We start from the raw sequence: 14585 nt of genomic DNA on the forward strand, positions 1-14585 counted from the left end.
GTACCAGAGACCACTGGAAAGTTTGATAGAGGAATTCATTTCCCCGACACAGGTTTCTTATTGCATCAGGCAGAAGCAAAATTTTATTAGAGTTGTACAGATTATCTCAAGTAAACAATTCTTGTGATTGGGCACACAGAACATCACAGAATGGAAGAAGCAAATAGCATGATAGGCAGGAAGGTGGACCAAAGCTCACATGGGCCCCTTAGGACAGTAGTGTTGGCATTAACAGCGTTGAGTAATTCGGAAGAGCTCTTCTCCATGCTCTTTGCAGAGGTGCACAGTGAATGTGCTGGCTGAGCTCTCGCTTTGTCCGTGGGTGGGTCTTTGCTCGCTGGGTCTTGCACTGGAAGATGCCGAGTTTCTCTTCTTAGTCACAAATCTTTCTGCCATGCCCTGGAGAGAGAGAAATAGAACCATCATTTTGCTTAGAAAGGAAATAAAACCTTCCCTGCAGCATTAGGCTTTGAGATATACCCTGTGGGTGGGGGCTTCACACAGACACTCTGCTGACTATAAATTCTGATGAGCTCCAGAACTTCCCTCAAATTGTTTATATGTTTAGAATACAAGAAAATAATACAAACCCCGCAGGTCAAGCCAGCCGCTGTGCTGGGAATGCACAAGCACAGCTCCTTGTGCCCTCCCCCTGGCCATGTCCGACCCCTAGACACCCAGCTCACTCTGCCCCCAAGGGTGTTTTATTTTTCCTAGATTGCAAATGTACATTGTTGTGCTCCCCCATCGTCTGGATGGACCTCCTGGAGATACTGTTTGTGGCCTTGGAGCCATTTTCCCATCCCCCAACAACACCTCGTTGGTTCCGTCTCTCTGTTTTAAGGACGTTTTGCCTCATCCTTCTCCCTACAAAACACCCAGCCTCCATTTCCAGCCTCTTTCTCCAAGTTCTCTAGACGCTCTCCCTCTCTCTCCCTGCTTCCACTTCAGGCTACTTCTTTCTCTTCCCTCTTTCCTCCTCCCTCTCTTTTAGCTCTCTTCACCCTCACTTGCACCATTCAGAATTCATAGTGAGAGAGTCACAGCTGCATTGGGTCCTGTTTCTTGCCAACACACCCCACACCATACCACTCTAGTGTCACCACGTCCTACCAGGCTCTCCAGTTACCTTACAACGGGGTCCTGAAAGGTGAGCCACAGCACCTCAGAACCACCTAACAGAGAGTGGGTTTGACAGCTTCTCTCTTGCCCTATTGATAAGAAGAGGACCAAAGAAACAGTTTCCCTTATACAGTAAGTCAGTTCTTACCTTTTAGGTCACCAGGGTGGCAAGACGTGACATGGGGGAGAGAGTGGGAAGATGAAGAGTAGGAGTGGGAAGTTTTAATGACCGTTCCTCCTCCTATTCCACCTGCTACGCCAATCCCTCCTTCCGGGCCACTATGACAAGGAAAGAATGTTTGGTGAATGAAACAGAAACCAACCTTACAATGGGATTGTAGGTTCAGTGGAGCTATGTGACTTTGCCTGTCATCAATCACTCCCCATCCAGCAAAGAGCCAGGACCTGGCCGGCACAGCTCCCCAACACCCTCACTCCACCTCATCCAAGCAGAAAAGCAAAAGCACATCACTACAGGCCAGTCATTCTGCCCACAAACTTTGCCCACAAAGGATAAATTAGTCATAGGCTGCCATTGCCAATGGGCTTTTTAAACAGGGTCTGCTGTATCCCTTGCTTCCAAATCAGGAAAAATCTTTGCCTAATTATTTATAGCACTTGTTTCACAACGAAGTGGAGTTGGGGACATGCCAGATGCTTGGGATAAAAGAAGGAATGACCTGGACTTTTGGCAAAATCTCAGACTGGGTCTTTTATGCAGGTTTGAAATACTTAGGTTAATCTCTTGTTACAATTCTCTCTCCTTTTCACAACTGCCTCTGCACCCCCTGAATCTCCACACTCTCTGTGGTTTTAGCTCTCACACATTGCACAGATCACAGCATAGGTGTTTGCTTTATGCCCCGCTGTGTCTGTAGTCTACGTACACAATGTCACGCTGTCCTCCTTCCAGCAGGCAGCGGTAAGTGTGAATCTCCTGCTCCAGTCGACATTTGACATCCAGGAGGACCTTGTACTCGTGGTTCTGGGACTCAATTTCTGCTCGCAGGTCAGCCAGTTGCTGCTCCACACAGGTGATCTGTTGCTGTAACTGGCACAGGTGGCTGTTGTAGCGACTTTCGGTTTCAGCCAAAGAGGCTTCCAGGTTGTCCCTCTAAGAATTGAAGCAAAAAACCCACAAATACTATAACCATGCACTAAACTAAACCCATTTGGATGCAGGAAGTTGAGGATAATAAAAGCAAATCGTTGCTAACGATCGGTTTGTCAGCGATATCGTCACGACTGCGTAGGGTGCCAGGCTGGGCTGGTCCCCATCAGTCCAGAAATGCAGATGTCAGTGTGTCACAGTTGAGATATCAATGGTGACAACATCACATACCTGGCTAAGATGGGCTTGCAGATCAATCTCCAGGGTCTGCAACTGACGTCTAAGTTCAGAGACCTGGTTGTTGCACGACTCAACCTCCTGACTGCTTGTGATGACCTCACGATTCAGCTCCTCGATCTGAAAGCCAGAAACACAGAATAAAGAGCTTCAGAGGGGTTTTTTAATTGTCAGGTGGGTCTAGGAGTGGGTAACAAAAGAAGTAAGATGGGTAGTGGCTGGGCAAGTTTTTTGCACACTGGAATCGATCTCATCTATCGCTTGTAACTCCCCTTGCTATTCCAATGCTAAGACCCCTCACAACTTCACCAGTAATTCTCCTCTGTCCTAACTGACAGGCTTGCCCACTGTTCCACCAACACCCCTCAATAATGACATGTAGCAAACCCTATTCTTCCATGAGACACCGTACATGCACAGGGCCTCCATCCCCTGTGCACCAGGTCACTATACCCCTGTGCTGATCATGTTTGGAACTTATGATACAGGAATAAATTCTCCCCATGGCGTGACTGTGTGATTCTGAAATAGCTCCTGTATTTTTGCTTGAGAGAGTTACAGTTGTGATGAATTTACCTTGCATTCATACCAATCCTCAACCTCTTTGCGATTTTGCGCAATCATTGTTTCATACTGGCATCTCATCTCCTCTAGGATTTTCTTCAGATCTGGGCCAGGAGAAGAATTGACCTCCACGCTGACATCACCAGTGGTCTGGCTTCTCAGACAATTGATTTCCTGCAAAGATAACGCAGATCAGCTTGTTTAAAAAGGAAAAAATGAGTTGAGAGCAGCAAGACACTGTCCGTGAGCCTCTACATCCTGGAGCCCATTTCTGACAGTCACAACAACTGTCTCTGATGCATCTTGTCCAGTATAGACCCAGCCCAATGGGGAAACCACAGATGATTTCCAAGCAAAACTCCACAGTGAGCACTCCTGAGGTAAAGAAACAGTGGGTGTTTACTGGGATATGTGATGGTTATTCACAGCAAATTAAGGAATTCCTGACTATTTTTGCTGGACAAATTGATGTGTTTTATACTTCATCTTCACATGGGTCTGTGTGTCACTTTGTGACTTGGATCCTGCATAAGAGGTGTTTTCCTGTGATAGCCACATTGCGCTGTTAACAGATTATATTTTCACAACAGCTATCATTTTTGTGTATGTCTCTTCTATACTCCAAATCCAGTCAGCCCATTTCTACTGCCTTAGCTTAGACTAGTCTCAATGTGTTGGCTCTTTGAATATTGTTTCCTTTCATTATTATGTTTTAAGAGAGGGGAGCTTGGTTCAGTGGTTAGAGCTCCTGACCTACTATTCCTCGATATGCTCCACAGTTTCCGAGGGATCTTAGGCAGACTCTTCTCTTAATTGTTCCTTAGATATCCTGGCTTCACAACAGAGAGAATAATACCAACCTCACAGTAGAGTTGTTAATACTGATTCATTGCTTTTTTGCAATGAAACATTTCCACTGTTTTGAGTTAAGTTCTTTGGATGAAACATGCCAAAGAAGAGAAAAGTATTTTTATCGGTCCATGACAAATCAGGTGGAAGATGTATCCAACTCACTGCTAGTGTCTGAGGTAGCTCTCTCCCCTTCCCCTTCTCAGAGCCCAGGAACTCCCAGAAGCTTGACATTCCTTCCTAAGACTCAACTCCTACTTTGTTCAGAAACTTTAGAGGGCTGGACCTGAGCTTTTGGGCTGATTGTGACAATTACTCCGGCACAGGTTCCACCCTTTATATATTTCAAATTAGAATTAATATGATTGGGAAATGGGATTTGTGAAAGGAGCAACGTTATAATAATGCAGATTATTATTAATATTCTCTTGGTCGTAGTTGCATTCGTGCCCTGGTGTTTTAATCAGGATCAGGTCCCCACTGCTGTAGTAAGTAATGTACAAAATTAAATTTTTTATATACGGGAATGAGTTCCTACCTCCTCATGGTTCTTCTTCAGACAACACAGCTCTTCCTTCAGGCACTCAAGCTGCGCCTCCAGGTCAGACCTGCACAGGGTCAGTTCATCCAGAACTTGGCGTAAGCCATTAATATCAGCCTCCACACTCTGGCGAAGGGCCAGCTCAGTCTCATACCTAAGCCATGGACAAGAATGACAGAAAAGTCAGCCCCTGGCAGAACCCAGCACTGAAGATTCCTGGCATCTGCACTTTGGTTATGGATGGGTCTGAGTTTCACTTCTTTCATCTTTACCTTTATAGCTGTGCATGAAGTATAACACACGAGGTCTGCTGCCTAGTCTATCTGTGTGTTCAAAGGCTGGGGTTTGGTTCACAAAATACCTTCTTCTTCAGCTTTTTTTGCCCCTCTCCTCTCTAATGGAACTACTACAAAGATGTCACGCCCCAATTTTTCTGCACTTCCCCTGGGAAATAATCTAAACTCTTTATTAAAAATCCATGGGCCAGAGTCTCAGTTGGTATAAATCTGCATAGCTCCATTGCCTTCAAAGGACTCATGCCAACATGCATCCATTGTCCCTATATTTTAGCCCCCTAAACCCCACAAGCAAACGCTTTGTTGCCTCAAACACTCTGTCCTGGAAATGCCCCTATTCTGGCACCTATAGAGTCAAAAACCAAAGGCACATCTCAAAATCTGCGACCACCACTTCTGTTTCATTGTTCCCGAGTGTTCCCCCCTTGGTCTGTCTGTATCCATTGTTGTCTTTTGTCTTCTAATGGGATGGTCAGCTCTTTGGGGGCGGTGAGTGTCATTTTGTTCTGTGTTTGTGCAGTGCCTAGCACAATGGGGTCCTGGTCCATGACTGAGCTTCGTAGCTGCTACTCTAATACAGATAATTAATAAGAATAAAATCTCACAAAAATACAACCTGTTATGAATCAGGAATTCCAGTAATTCTTGGTTGGGAGATTTCTTCATTTGTCAATTTGGGACTAGGATACAAGGGAACAAGAGGAGAATGACAGGTTTGTCTGGTACAGAGAGGTACTCACTTCAGTCTGAAGTCATCAGCTGCCATCCTGCTGTTATCAATGTTCAGAATGATCTTGTTGTTGTCTAGGGTAGCGCAAACAATCTGGAAAAGAAGAGAGTACGGGGGATTTTCAGCCCTGAAGTCTCTTCACTCTGTTATGCTCAGTGTCACGTTGCAAATTTCAGTCTTTTTACTCTCCCAGTATCAGGGGCGGCCCTAAGTATTTTGCCACCCCAAGCACGGCAGGCAGGTTGCTTTCGGCGGCTTGCTTGCGGGAGGTCCCCGGTCCCGCGGATTCGGCAGCACGAAGCCGCGGGACCAGTGAACCCTCCGCAGGCATGCCACCAAAGGAAACCTGCCTGCCGCCCTCACGGCGACCGGCAGAGCGCCCCCCATGGCTTGCCGCCCCAGAAATTTTCTGATCTATGGAGAAATGCCCAAGTGTGTGAAGTGAAATAGGTGAAATGAATGAATGTGTAAAAACACACAGTTAAGATGCTAACAGTTTTGCAATTATAATTAGTGCTCCCTGGTGCCTGCTATAACAAACCTCACATTTTCAAACTTGGTCTAGAGTTCGTAACTACGAGTTTATATTTTTTCATTGCAAGACTCACATTACAGCTCAGCATTTGGCGTGTATCTCTCTCCTGCACCCTGTGAATCTATCTGCTTTGTTTTTCCTATCTGACTAATCCTTCTTTAGAATATACTTGGAAAACATTTTTTACAAAAATTTAATTGCCCATTCAAAACTAGTGGTAACAAAGTATTCTTTTTCTCTTATTGTTCTTTAAGGGAATATTCCCCTTTCCCACCCCCCACCCCTGGATAGGAGCCCAAAGTTAGTTGAAATAGAAATGGGATTTTAACTAGAAACTGGGAAAACTGAGGACAGGATACAATGTAATAATGAAGATAACTCAGTGGATTAATGAATGAATTTCTCTTCCCATCTCCCTTTTGGGTGTAAATACATTAAAACATCCTGTTACAAACTTCATTCAGGAGGAGTACTGACCAGGCCCAGATTGTTTCCTGCCTATGTAACCTTTTTCTCTTTGTATAAATCTGGTCAAGAAAAGGCAAATTGTAAATGGACTCATAAGTTTTCACACCCTCACTCGTAGTTCAGAGAAGGAGTTGCCTTAATTTATGTCTGCAAAGAACATTTTACAAAAGTGAAATAGGATCTGAACAGAGACTCAGAGGGAAGCTCTTAGAATAGGGGATACAGCCAAAAAATGTCACCTGATTTTGAAGATCTTCTATTTCCTTATGGTAGCAGCTGTAGTCCTTTGGTACACCGGTGTGTCCATGATGGGCATACCATTCCCTGATTTTGCACTCTAGGGCAGCGTTTTCTTCCTCCAGGCATCGCACCTTGTCCAGGTAAGAAGCCAGGCGGTCATTAAGGTTCTGCATGGTCAGCTTTTCATCACAGGTGACAAATGCACCATCTCCACAAACACCACCACCAAAGCCACCACCAAAGCCACCACCGACGACACCACCAAAGCCACCTCCATATCCACAGGGAGCGCCACCACCGAACCCAATGCTGGAACAACTTCCATAGCCATATCCTGGGAAACCTCCTGGTAAGACACCTCCATAGCTACCTCCAGAAAAGCTACCAGCACTCAGTCCCGTTCCACAAGTCGCTCCACCACTGTAACTCCTACCCGAAAAGCCTCTACTGCTGCCTATCCCACAAGAGCTATATCTTCCAGAAGAGACTGAAGAGGTCCTTCCTCCACCACCACCTCCAACCACACAGCTACCACCACTACTCCTCCCTTTGGTAGAGAGAGTAACAGTCTGCTTGGTGCTGTAACTCATAGCGACAGCGATTAAGAATCCAACCCAAAGCCCAAAGCAAGAGGCACAGCTTGATATAAATTCAGACTGCAGATTTTCTCTCCGCACAGATCTCTATTTATACCTTCCACAGTGGGTGTCACCAATAGGGTGTTTCTTCTTCCCATGGGGCTCGCTAGTCTTGCTGTTCATGCCAAGAATAATTTCCCAAAGAGTTTCCCTCCAGAAATCCAAGTACACAAGGAAGTTAATTTACACTTTAGTAGCTAGTTTCAAATATACACTCACAATGATGTTTCATGAATCATCAGATTTTCTTTATGATGAAAATTTTGCAAGAAGAAGCCAGGAAAAACGCTGCCCTAAATTATATACAGGGAAGAAATAACACAACTTATTGCAACAGAAAGCTCTTTATATGTTGTTATTTTATTTAAATTTTTATTTTCTCTTTGATAAGCATGTTTTTCACATGAGATGCTGGGGTGTAGATATCGAAGATCAAAGTGAATGAATGAATGAACATGGAGTCATGCTTTAGTAGAGTGAAAATAGTGATGAACCTCTCAGTGGAAAGATCTGAGATATCGTGATATAAATATTCCGGTCTCCTCCTCATACTGTGACAGATGCTAGGTCCAGTACACTCCTAACAAAGACAATTGTTAGGCTGTGGAAGTAGAGCAGGAATTCCCAAACTGTAGTCTGTGGATCAGACAAGGAGTACTTGCTGGTGGTCTGTGGGGTTTCTTTGCAAAATGATTAGAACTATTCACACTCAGCTGGAACCAGTCATCTGTGAACAGCTGAGATTCACTAGCATGAGATATTGTGCCAGGGATCTGGAAGCCCTAACCTTGAGATTTAGGAGCAATCAGGATCTCTCTGTATAAGGAGAAGCTAAATTCCTATATTGTGTTGCCTGAATGAGACAGAGAAAGGGATTCCATATTACAGAATAAAGGCTTATTGAAAAACTACTTGCTGTTGTGAGCACCTAATTCTCCAAGTCCTTCTCCTCTGGGATCTGAAAGATAATCCTTCCAAATTCATGCCTCCCAAACCATCTCCTGTTTACTGGTAGGAATAGCTCTCTGTATTACACAGTTATATGGCTCTCATCCCATAATATCCAAGTGCCTCCGAAATCTTGATGGGTTTATCATCATCCCATTCATGTAAATTAGGGTACTATGATCCCCATTTAATTGACTGATTTATTTATTTAGATTTCAAATGATAAAGAGGATGCCTGTCACAAGGCTGTAGATGCCACGTTCATTAATTATACGATACATGGAAGCCCTCAACTGTATTAAAATAATCATTCCACAGAGAGATGAAATGACTGCCTGAAGGTCAGAGAATGAAACTGTGGCAGAGCCAAGAATTACATGCAGGGCTCCTTAATTCGGCTACGGTGCTACAAACACAAACCAGTCCTCCCTTCAGAAATGTGCCCCACTCACTCCCCAAATGCAAGTCAGCAAAGACACAGTCATGAGGAAGATTGCAGGGAGGAAAACCTGATTTTCATTGTTTGTACTCTGGAGTATAATTGGAGTCAGGGTGAGGCTCCGAGAACAAACAGAAATTAATATAATGCTTTTATTGCTTGAAGCTTTGGTTCTGCTGTATAGGATCTCTGAAGAAATTAGCCAATAGCTGTCCTGGGTAAGCAGCTTTTGTGGATGGGGTAACATTCTGATCCCTCTTTCAGAGGTATCCTTTTACCACAGCAGAGCTCCACTTTCTTGCCAGCACAGCAAACCTTGCCTGAATTACATGCAGCACAAACAGAGGTTCATTGTCAATTCCACCTTCAGTATTTTAGGGAGATTTTTGTACATTTGTAGTTAGCTAAAGACTCCGTTGCTTGACGTACAGGCCCTGCCATGAATCCGAGAGGGAAATACATTTACGTTTGCTACTCGTAGGGTGATCAGACGTCCCGATTTTATAGGAACAGTCTTGATATTTGGGTCTTTTTCTTATATAGGCTCCTATTACCCTCAATCTCCATCCCAGTTTTTCACATTTGCTGTCTGGTCACTCCCAGCTCCGACTCTCTCCTGCTCTCTGTGACAGCAAACTGTCCTTTTGCTTCAAAACGTGCAGCATCATGTGTTTCTGTTTTTCCCACCAAAATGATTAATTTCCTGCTGCACCTTCCCACCGATGGCTTTTTATAACAATGGGCAGAGTTAATTTTCAGGACATCTCTCTCTCTTTCTCTGTCTGGTTCTTTTGTTCATCAAAAGTCCACTATAGAATATTTTCTCTCCGAGCCCTGGGTGCTCCGTGAGGAGGGTGTGTCCAAAGCAGCAGAGCTTTCTTTCATAAGCATTGCTTCCATGATGTTTGTGCAACCTTGTTAGACATGATTTTATCTTGTCACTTGTCAGAATTACTTTCTACAATTTGCATAATAGCTGCCAGGCGTCACCTATTAAATTCTTCCAGTTCTTTGATGTGTGACAGAGAGTAAGTTGGAAATCAGGACTCTACAGTAACTGTGGACTTTGATTTTTGGATGTGGGTGGGTGTGGGATACTGTGCTGATTGCAGTTTTACTGTTGCAACCTTTCAAATTCAGACTATGCCTTTTTATCGGGCTAATGATTCACAGGTCAGTAATGACCATGTCTGACAAAATTCCAAGCAGGTAAATGAAATCATTACCATGCTGAATGTGGCAACATTGGTTGTGGTCCCAGGTCTTAAATATGCCTTCCAAGGTGCCGATATTGTACATTACTTCAGTTTCTCTCACACAGGTGGTTAGTTCGTAGCTTTGAGTTATCTCAGCACATTTGTTAGTGATGAAGTGCAGGTGCGGTAAAGCGTGTGCAACAAGAACAGAATCATCTACTCATAGAAGCTTATCCCTAATCTCCTCGATTTCTTGTCTGGAGGCTTTAATCTGCTTGTAGAGTCTGCTGATATTTCATGATGCAATAAAGAATCCTGGCATTTACATACTGGGGGCATCATCGTCGATCGATCATCATGGCAAAGAAGAATCCAAAGAAACTTACATTAGGGAATACCAGGAAGAATGAAATGGGAGCGAAGACAAAGCTGGTTCACCCTCCTTTTATATTTTCTTGCTGGGTTGTGTGGGCACTGATGGATTGGAATAGGAGGCAATGCCGGAGCCTGCAGCTGAACACAGAAATGTACTGGTAGAGCACTGTGTGAATGTGGGAAGTGAGCAACAGAGCTGGACTATTTTAAGTGCTTCAAACACCAGACATTAGGTGGTCAGTCCAATGCAAGCAGACAGCCAGGTAGATAGATAGATAGATTCTGAAATGATTCTTCTATTTGTATTTAATATTTTTGAAATATTGTACAATACATTTACGATTTGTCATTCATGTGACCATTTTACAGCATAGAACATTACCAGTCATTGATACTAACACAGTGTTAGACTAGGTGGAGACAATAGACATGAAGAGGTGTGAATTATAACTATTATTTATTGTTATTTCTATTGCAGTAGCATGTACAGATCCCACACCAGCGGAACAGCCGTATTGTACTAGGCACTGGCCAAACAAACAAACAGTCCCAGCCTTGAGAACTCACAGCCTCAGGGTTGGTAATCATCAGTTTACACTTACATATATCTTTACAAATGTTACAAACTGTATAATAAATAAATACAGAAAAACTGATCTATGTTACAAAACAGACTTATCCAGAGAAGTTAGAGTATCTACATCGTACCATAAAATACACGAGTATTCAACAAAATCTAGACTCCACAGAGTCTTGTATAATTATTTTCAACACCCAGTATTTAATAGATGCTCTTTGCAAACACTTTGCACTCTGTGTGACTAGCGGTCTCCTCTCGATCTCCTCATTCACATCTTGTAGCATCTGTTCATTTGTCCCTACAGAGATCTCTTTTTGCTGATGCTGTAATCCGTATTCATTTCTGCTCCCCTGTGAATGGGCTGGTGATTCTGCCTCTCAATGGGAGCACAAATCATTTTAACCACAGCTGTTGGCATCAGTGCTGACAGCTTCCCAAGATCCATTCCGCACTGAGCCTTGAGACTCCTTCCTTGTGCTCAGCCCACACTTCTTCCTTGTTGTTCTCTTTGTCTTCTCCTACTTGCATCTTAGTGCCTTGCTCATGCTGCCTCCTACTCATGGAACAGCCTCCACGTCCCAGCGCACCGAACATCTTCACTCCACCTTTAAATTCCTCTTCAAAACTTATGGAGCCTGTGCCTCAGTCACCTGCCCGTCATCTCTTGCTGTAATTGTTTGCAGTGAGAAAAGAAAAAAAAATCAACGCTTATAAACAACATTCCTCACATAACATGAATCACGTCTCCTCTATTTGTTGTCACTTTCCTTCATCCCTTCCCTCCTTCATCTTAGTCTGTTGTCATCATTTCCTCTGACTGTCTGATTTAGATTAGAAACTTGTTGGGGCAAGGACTGTGTCTTCTTTTATTTCTGTAAAGCATTTTGCACACTTAGCATTGATGAGCAGCATGGGTTAGTGATCAGAGGGACAGATGAGCCTCAGTAAACTTCGTGTACTGTCTCAGATCACGGCTCCAGGCATGCTGCACACCTCCCAGGACATCAGGTCAGGTCAGCAGATGGATGTCTTTGTTCCCCTCAGAAGGGAGTCCTCAGCCACCACCACCCTACATCTCGTGGGGACTGTGAACACCCAGCCTTGGGGCAGATGGCTCCTCTTCCTCAGCCTTTGGGACCTGCTCCTCTCTTACTGTTGGCAGTACAGCATACCAGTTCTTGACCTCAGTGGGTGGGGGACTTGGGTGGAGGGGTGGATCTTTGCCTACTGCCCAAGCTGGCCAGCAGCTAAGATTCCTCCCTGCAGAGCACCTGGTTTTCCTTTCTTTTCTAGTGCTGCGGTAGTCTTTTCTAGTCAGCTAGCATCCTCCATCTTGATGTCTTCACATGTGTCCTGTTGATGAAGTCCTCATGCTTGTGGATGCTACTCAGACCAGCCACCTCCTCTTGCAATTCTCCTACCTGCTTCCTGAGGAACACTACCAGGAGACACCTCTCTCACTCAGTGGTTCCTGCCAGAGGTGCTGGAACAATTTTTGTTGTGGGGATGCTAAGGGCCATTGAACTAAACTGTAAACCCTGGATCTAATGAAAACTATTTCAAGTCAGGAGGTGAAGCAGCACTCCCAGCACTGGTAGTTCAAGCACCTATGGTTTCTTCCGCCTGGCTTTCTTTGGCAGGGACATGCAGGCTATATTCCCAGCAACTCAAGACCAGGGTATAAGTAGATACCTCCAGGGTCAGAATGCCTATCTGGCCAGGACCCACGGAAATGTAGGCAGAGGAAGAGCTAATGGGACTTTTCTAGCTGGCATTGCATAGTATTTATGTGTCTGATACACTAAACACTCGTATGCCCCTTCATGCTTCAGCCACCATTCCAGAGGACATGCTTCCATGCTGATGACACTTGTTAAAAAAATTATGCATTCACTAAATTTATGACTGAACTCCTTCAGGGAGAATTGTACGTCACCTTCTCTGTTTTACCTGCATTCTGCCCTATATTTCATGTTATAGCAGTCTCGGATGATGACCTGACCCAGCACATGTTGTCCATTTTAAGAACACTTTCATGCAGATTTGACAAAATGCAAAGAAGTTACCAATGTGAGATTTCGGAAGATAGCTACAGCACTCGACCCAAGGTTTAAGTATCTGAAATGCCTTCCAAAATCTGAGAGAGACTAGGTGTAGAGCATGCTTTCAGAAGTCTTAAAAGAGCAACAATCCTATGTGGAAACTACAGAACTCAAACCACCAAAAAGGAAAAACAGCTTTCTGCTGGTGACATGTGACTGATATGATGAAAATGAACATGCGTCAATCTTTGGAATGTTATCGAGCAGAACCCATCATCAGCATGGACACATGTCCCCTAGAATGGTGGTTGAAGCATCAAGGGACATATGAATCTTTAGTTTTACAAAATCTTAGAATTTGAGAAAATGTGTCTGGTTCCACTGAGTCCCCAGGGGCACAAACACAGATGACCAGGTTCTGACAGAAGCTGTCACAAACCCATTGAGAACCCAACCCAGTATGTGGCTCAGAGTGGGACTGGATTGTTCGTGGGTTGGTAATGGCTTACATAACCTTCCACCTTTAGATTACTAAGCTGAGTTCAGTTTGGCTGGTAGTGACCAGAGGAATAGCCCAATAACCTCTATGAAGGGAATTGGTTACTTTAGTCCATTTCTTAGGGGACAGCCTAGAAGTCACCAGGCCTGTCTTCTAGTATTATACTGCGGCATTCAGTCTCCACAGCTGTCAGCCCGATTCTTTCTGCTGTGCTCAATTCCTCCATTTTTTTTTTTAAAAAACCTAATGTGTAGCATAGTATCCCAAAAGAAACCCACAAACTCACATGAACCTGCCCGTATGGGTTGTACATATAGACTGGGAACAATAGCAGTTTATACAGTAACAGGCAGTTTCTGACATAGGAGTTAGGACTGGAAAAGACGCGCCCAGTTAGCTAGTCCATTCCCTCAGCCCCGTTGGCCAATGCAAAGTTGTTCTCCTTAATTTATAGGGATGAGGTTTCCACCACTTCCCTTTGGGGACTATGGCACAGTCTAAGAGACCTATCTGAGCATAGAATCATAGAAGATTAGGGTTGAAAGAGACCTCATGAGGTTATCTAGTCCAGCCCCCTGCTCAAAGCAGGACCAACCCCAACTAAAGCATCGCAGCCAGGGTTTTGTCAAGCCAGGCTTAAAAATCTCAAAGGAAGGAGATTCCACCACTTCTCTAGGTAACCCATTCCAGTGCTTCACCACTCTCTGAGTGAAAAAGGTTTTCCTACTATCCAACCTAAACCTCCCCCACTGCAACTTGAGACCATTGCTCCTTCTTCTCTCATCAGGTACCACTGAGAACAGCCAAGCACCATCCTTTTTGGAACCCCCCTTCAGGTAGTTGATGGCTGCTATCAAATCCCCTCTCACTCATTTCTTCACCAGACTAAATAAACCCAGTTTCCACACGCTTTCCTCCTAAGTCAAAGCACATGGCTTTGTGTTTTTGGTACCAGAGCCACTGGAAAGTTTGATAGAGGAATTCATTTCCCAGACACAGGTTTCTTATTGCATCAGGCAGAAGCAAAATTTTATTAGAGTTGTACAGATTATCTCAAGTAAATAATTCTTGTGATTGGACACACAGAACATCACAGAATGGAAGAAGCAAATAGCATGATAGGCAGGAAGGTGGACCAAAGCTCACTTGGGCCCCTTAGGACAGTAGTGTTGGCA

At 44.2% G+C, this 14585-nt stretch overlaps 1 protein-coding gene across 1 annotated transcript; it reads right to left on the reverse strand.

Moving 5' to 3' along the window:
• Positions 1-228: 228 nt before the first annotated feature.
• LOC127040787 (keratin, type I cytoskeletal 19-like) lies at positions 229-6976 on the reverse strand. The gene is made up of 9 exons (XM_050935372.1): positions 6693-6976; positions 5461-5543; positions 4422-4578; positions 3047-3208; positions 2465-2590; positions 2010-2236; positions 1271-1401; positions 1130-1143; positions 229-399 (listed from the first exon to the last, which is right to left on the reverse strand). Exons 1-9 carry the CDS (start codon positions 6864-6866, stop codon positions 229-231), a joined length of 1245 nt encoding a protein of 414 aa, XP_050791329.1. The 5' UTR covers positions 6867-6976.
• Between the last annotated feature and the right edge of the window lie 7609 nt (positions 6977-14585).

This window comes from Gopherus flavomarginatus, chromosome 25 (assembly GCF_025201925.1).
Source record: "Gopherus flavomarginatus isolate rGopFla2 chromosome 25, rGopFla2.mat.asm, whole genome shotgun sequence".
Classification (NCBI taxonomy): Eukaryota; Metazoa; Chordata; order Testudines; family Testudinidae; genus Gopherus; species Gopherus flavomarginatus.

Excerpts from the sequence above, each read along its gene's own strand:
- LOC127040787 (XM_050935372.1), bottom strand. The coding sequence starts at position 6,866 with ATGCAGAACCTTAATGACCGCCTGGCTTCTTACCTGGACAAGGTGCGA. Across the intron at positions 3,209-4,421 it reads TGAAGAAGAACCATGAGGAG|GAAATCAATTGTCTGAGAAG; the intron begins GTAGGAACTCAT and ends TTATCTTTGCAG. Across the intron at positions 2,591-3,046 it reads AGGATTGGTATGAATGCAAG|ATCGAGGAGCTGAATCGTGA; the intron begins GTAAATTCATCA and ends TCTGGCTTTCAG.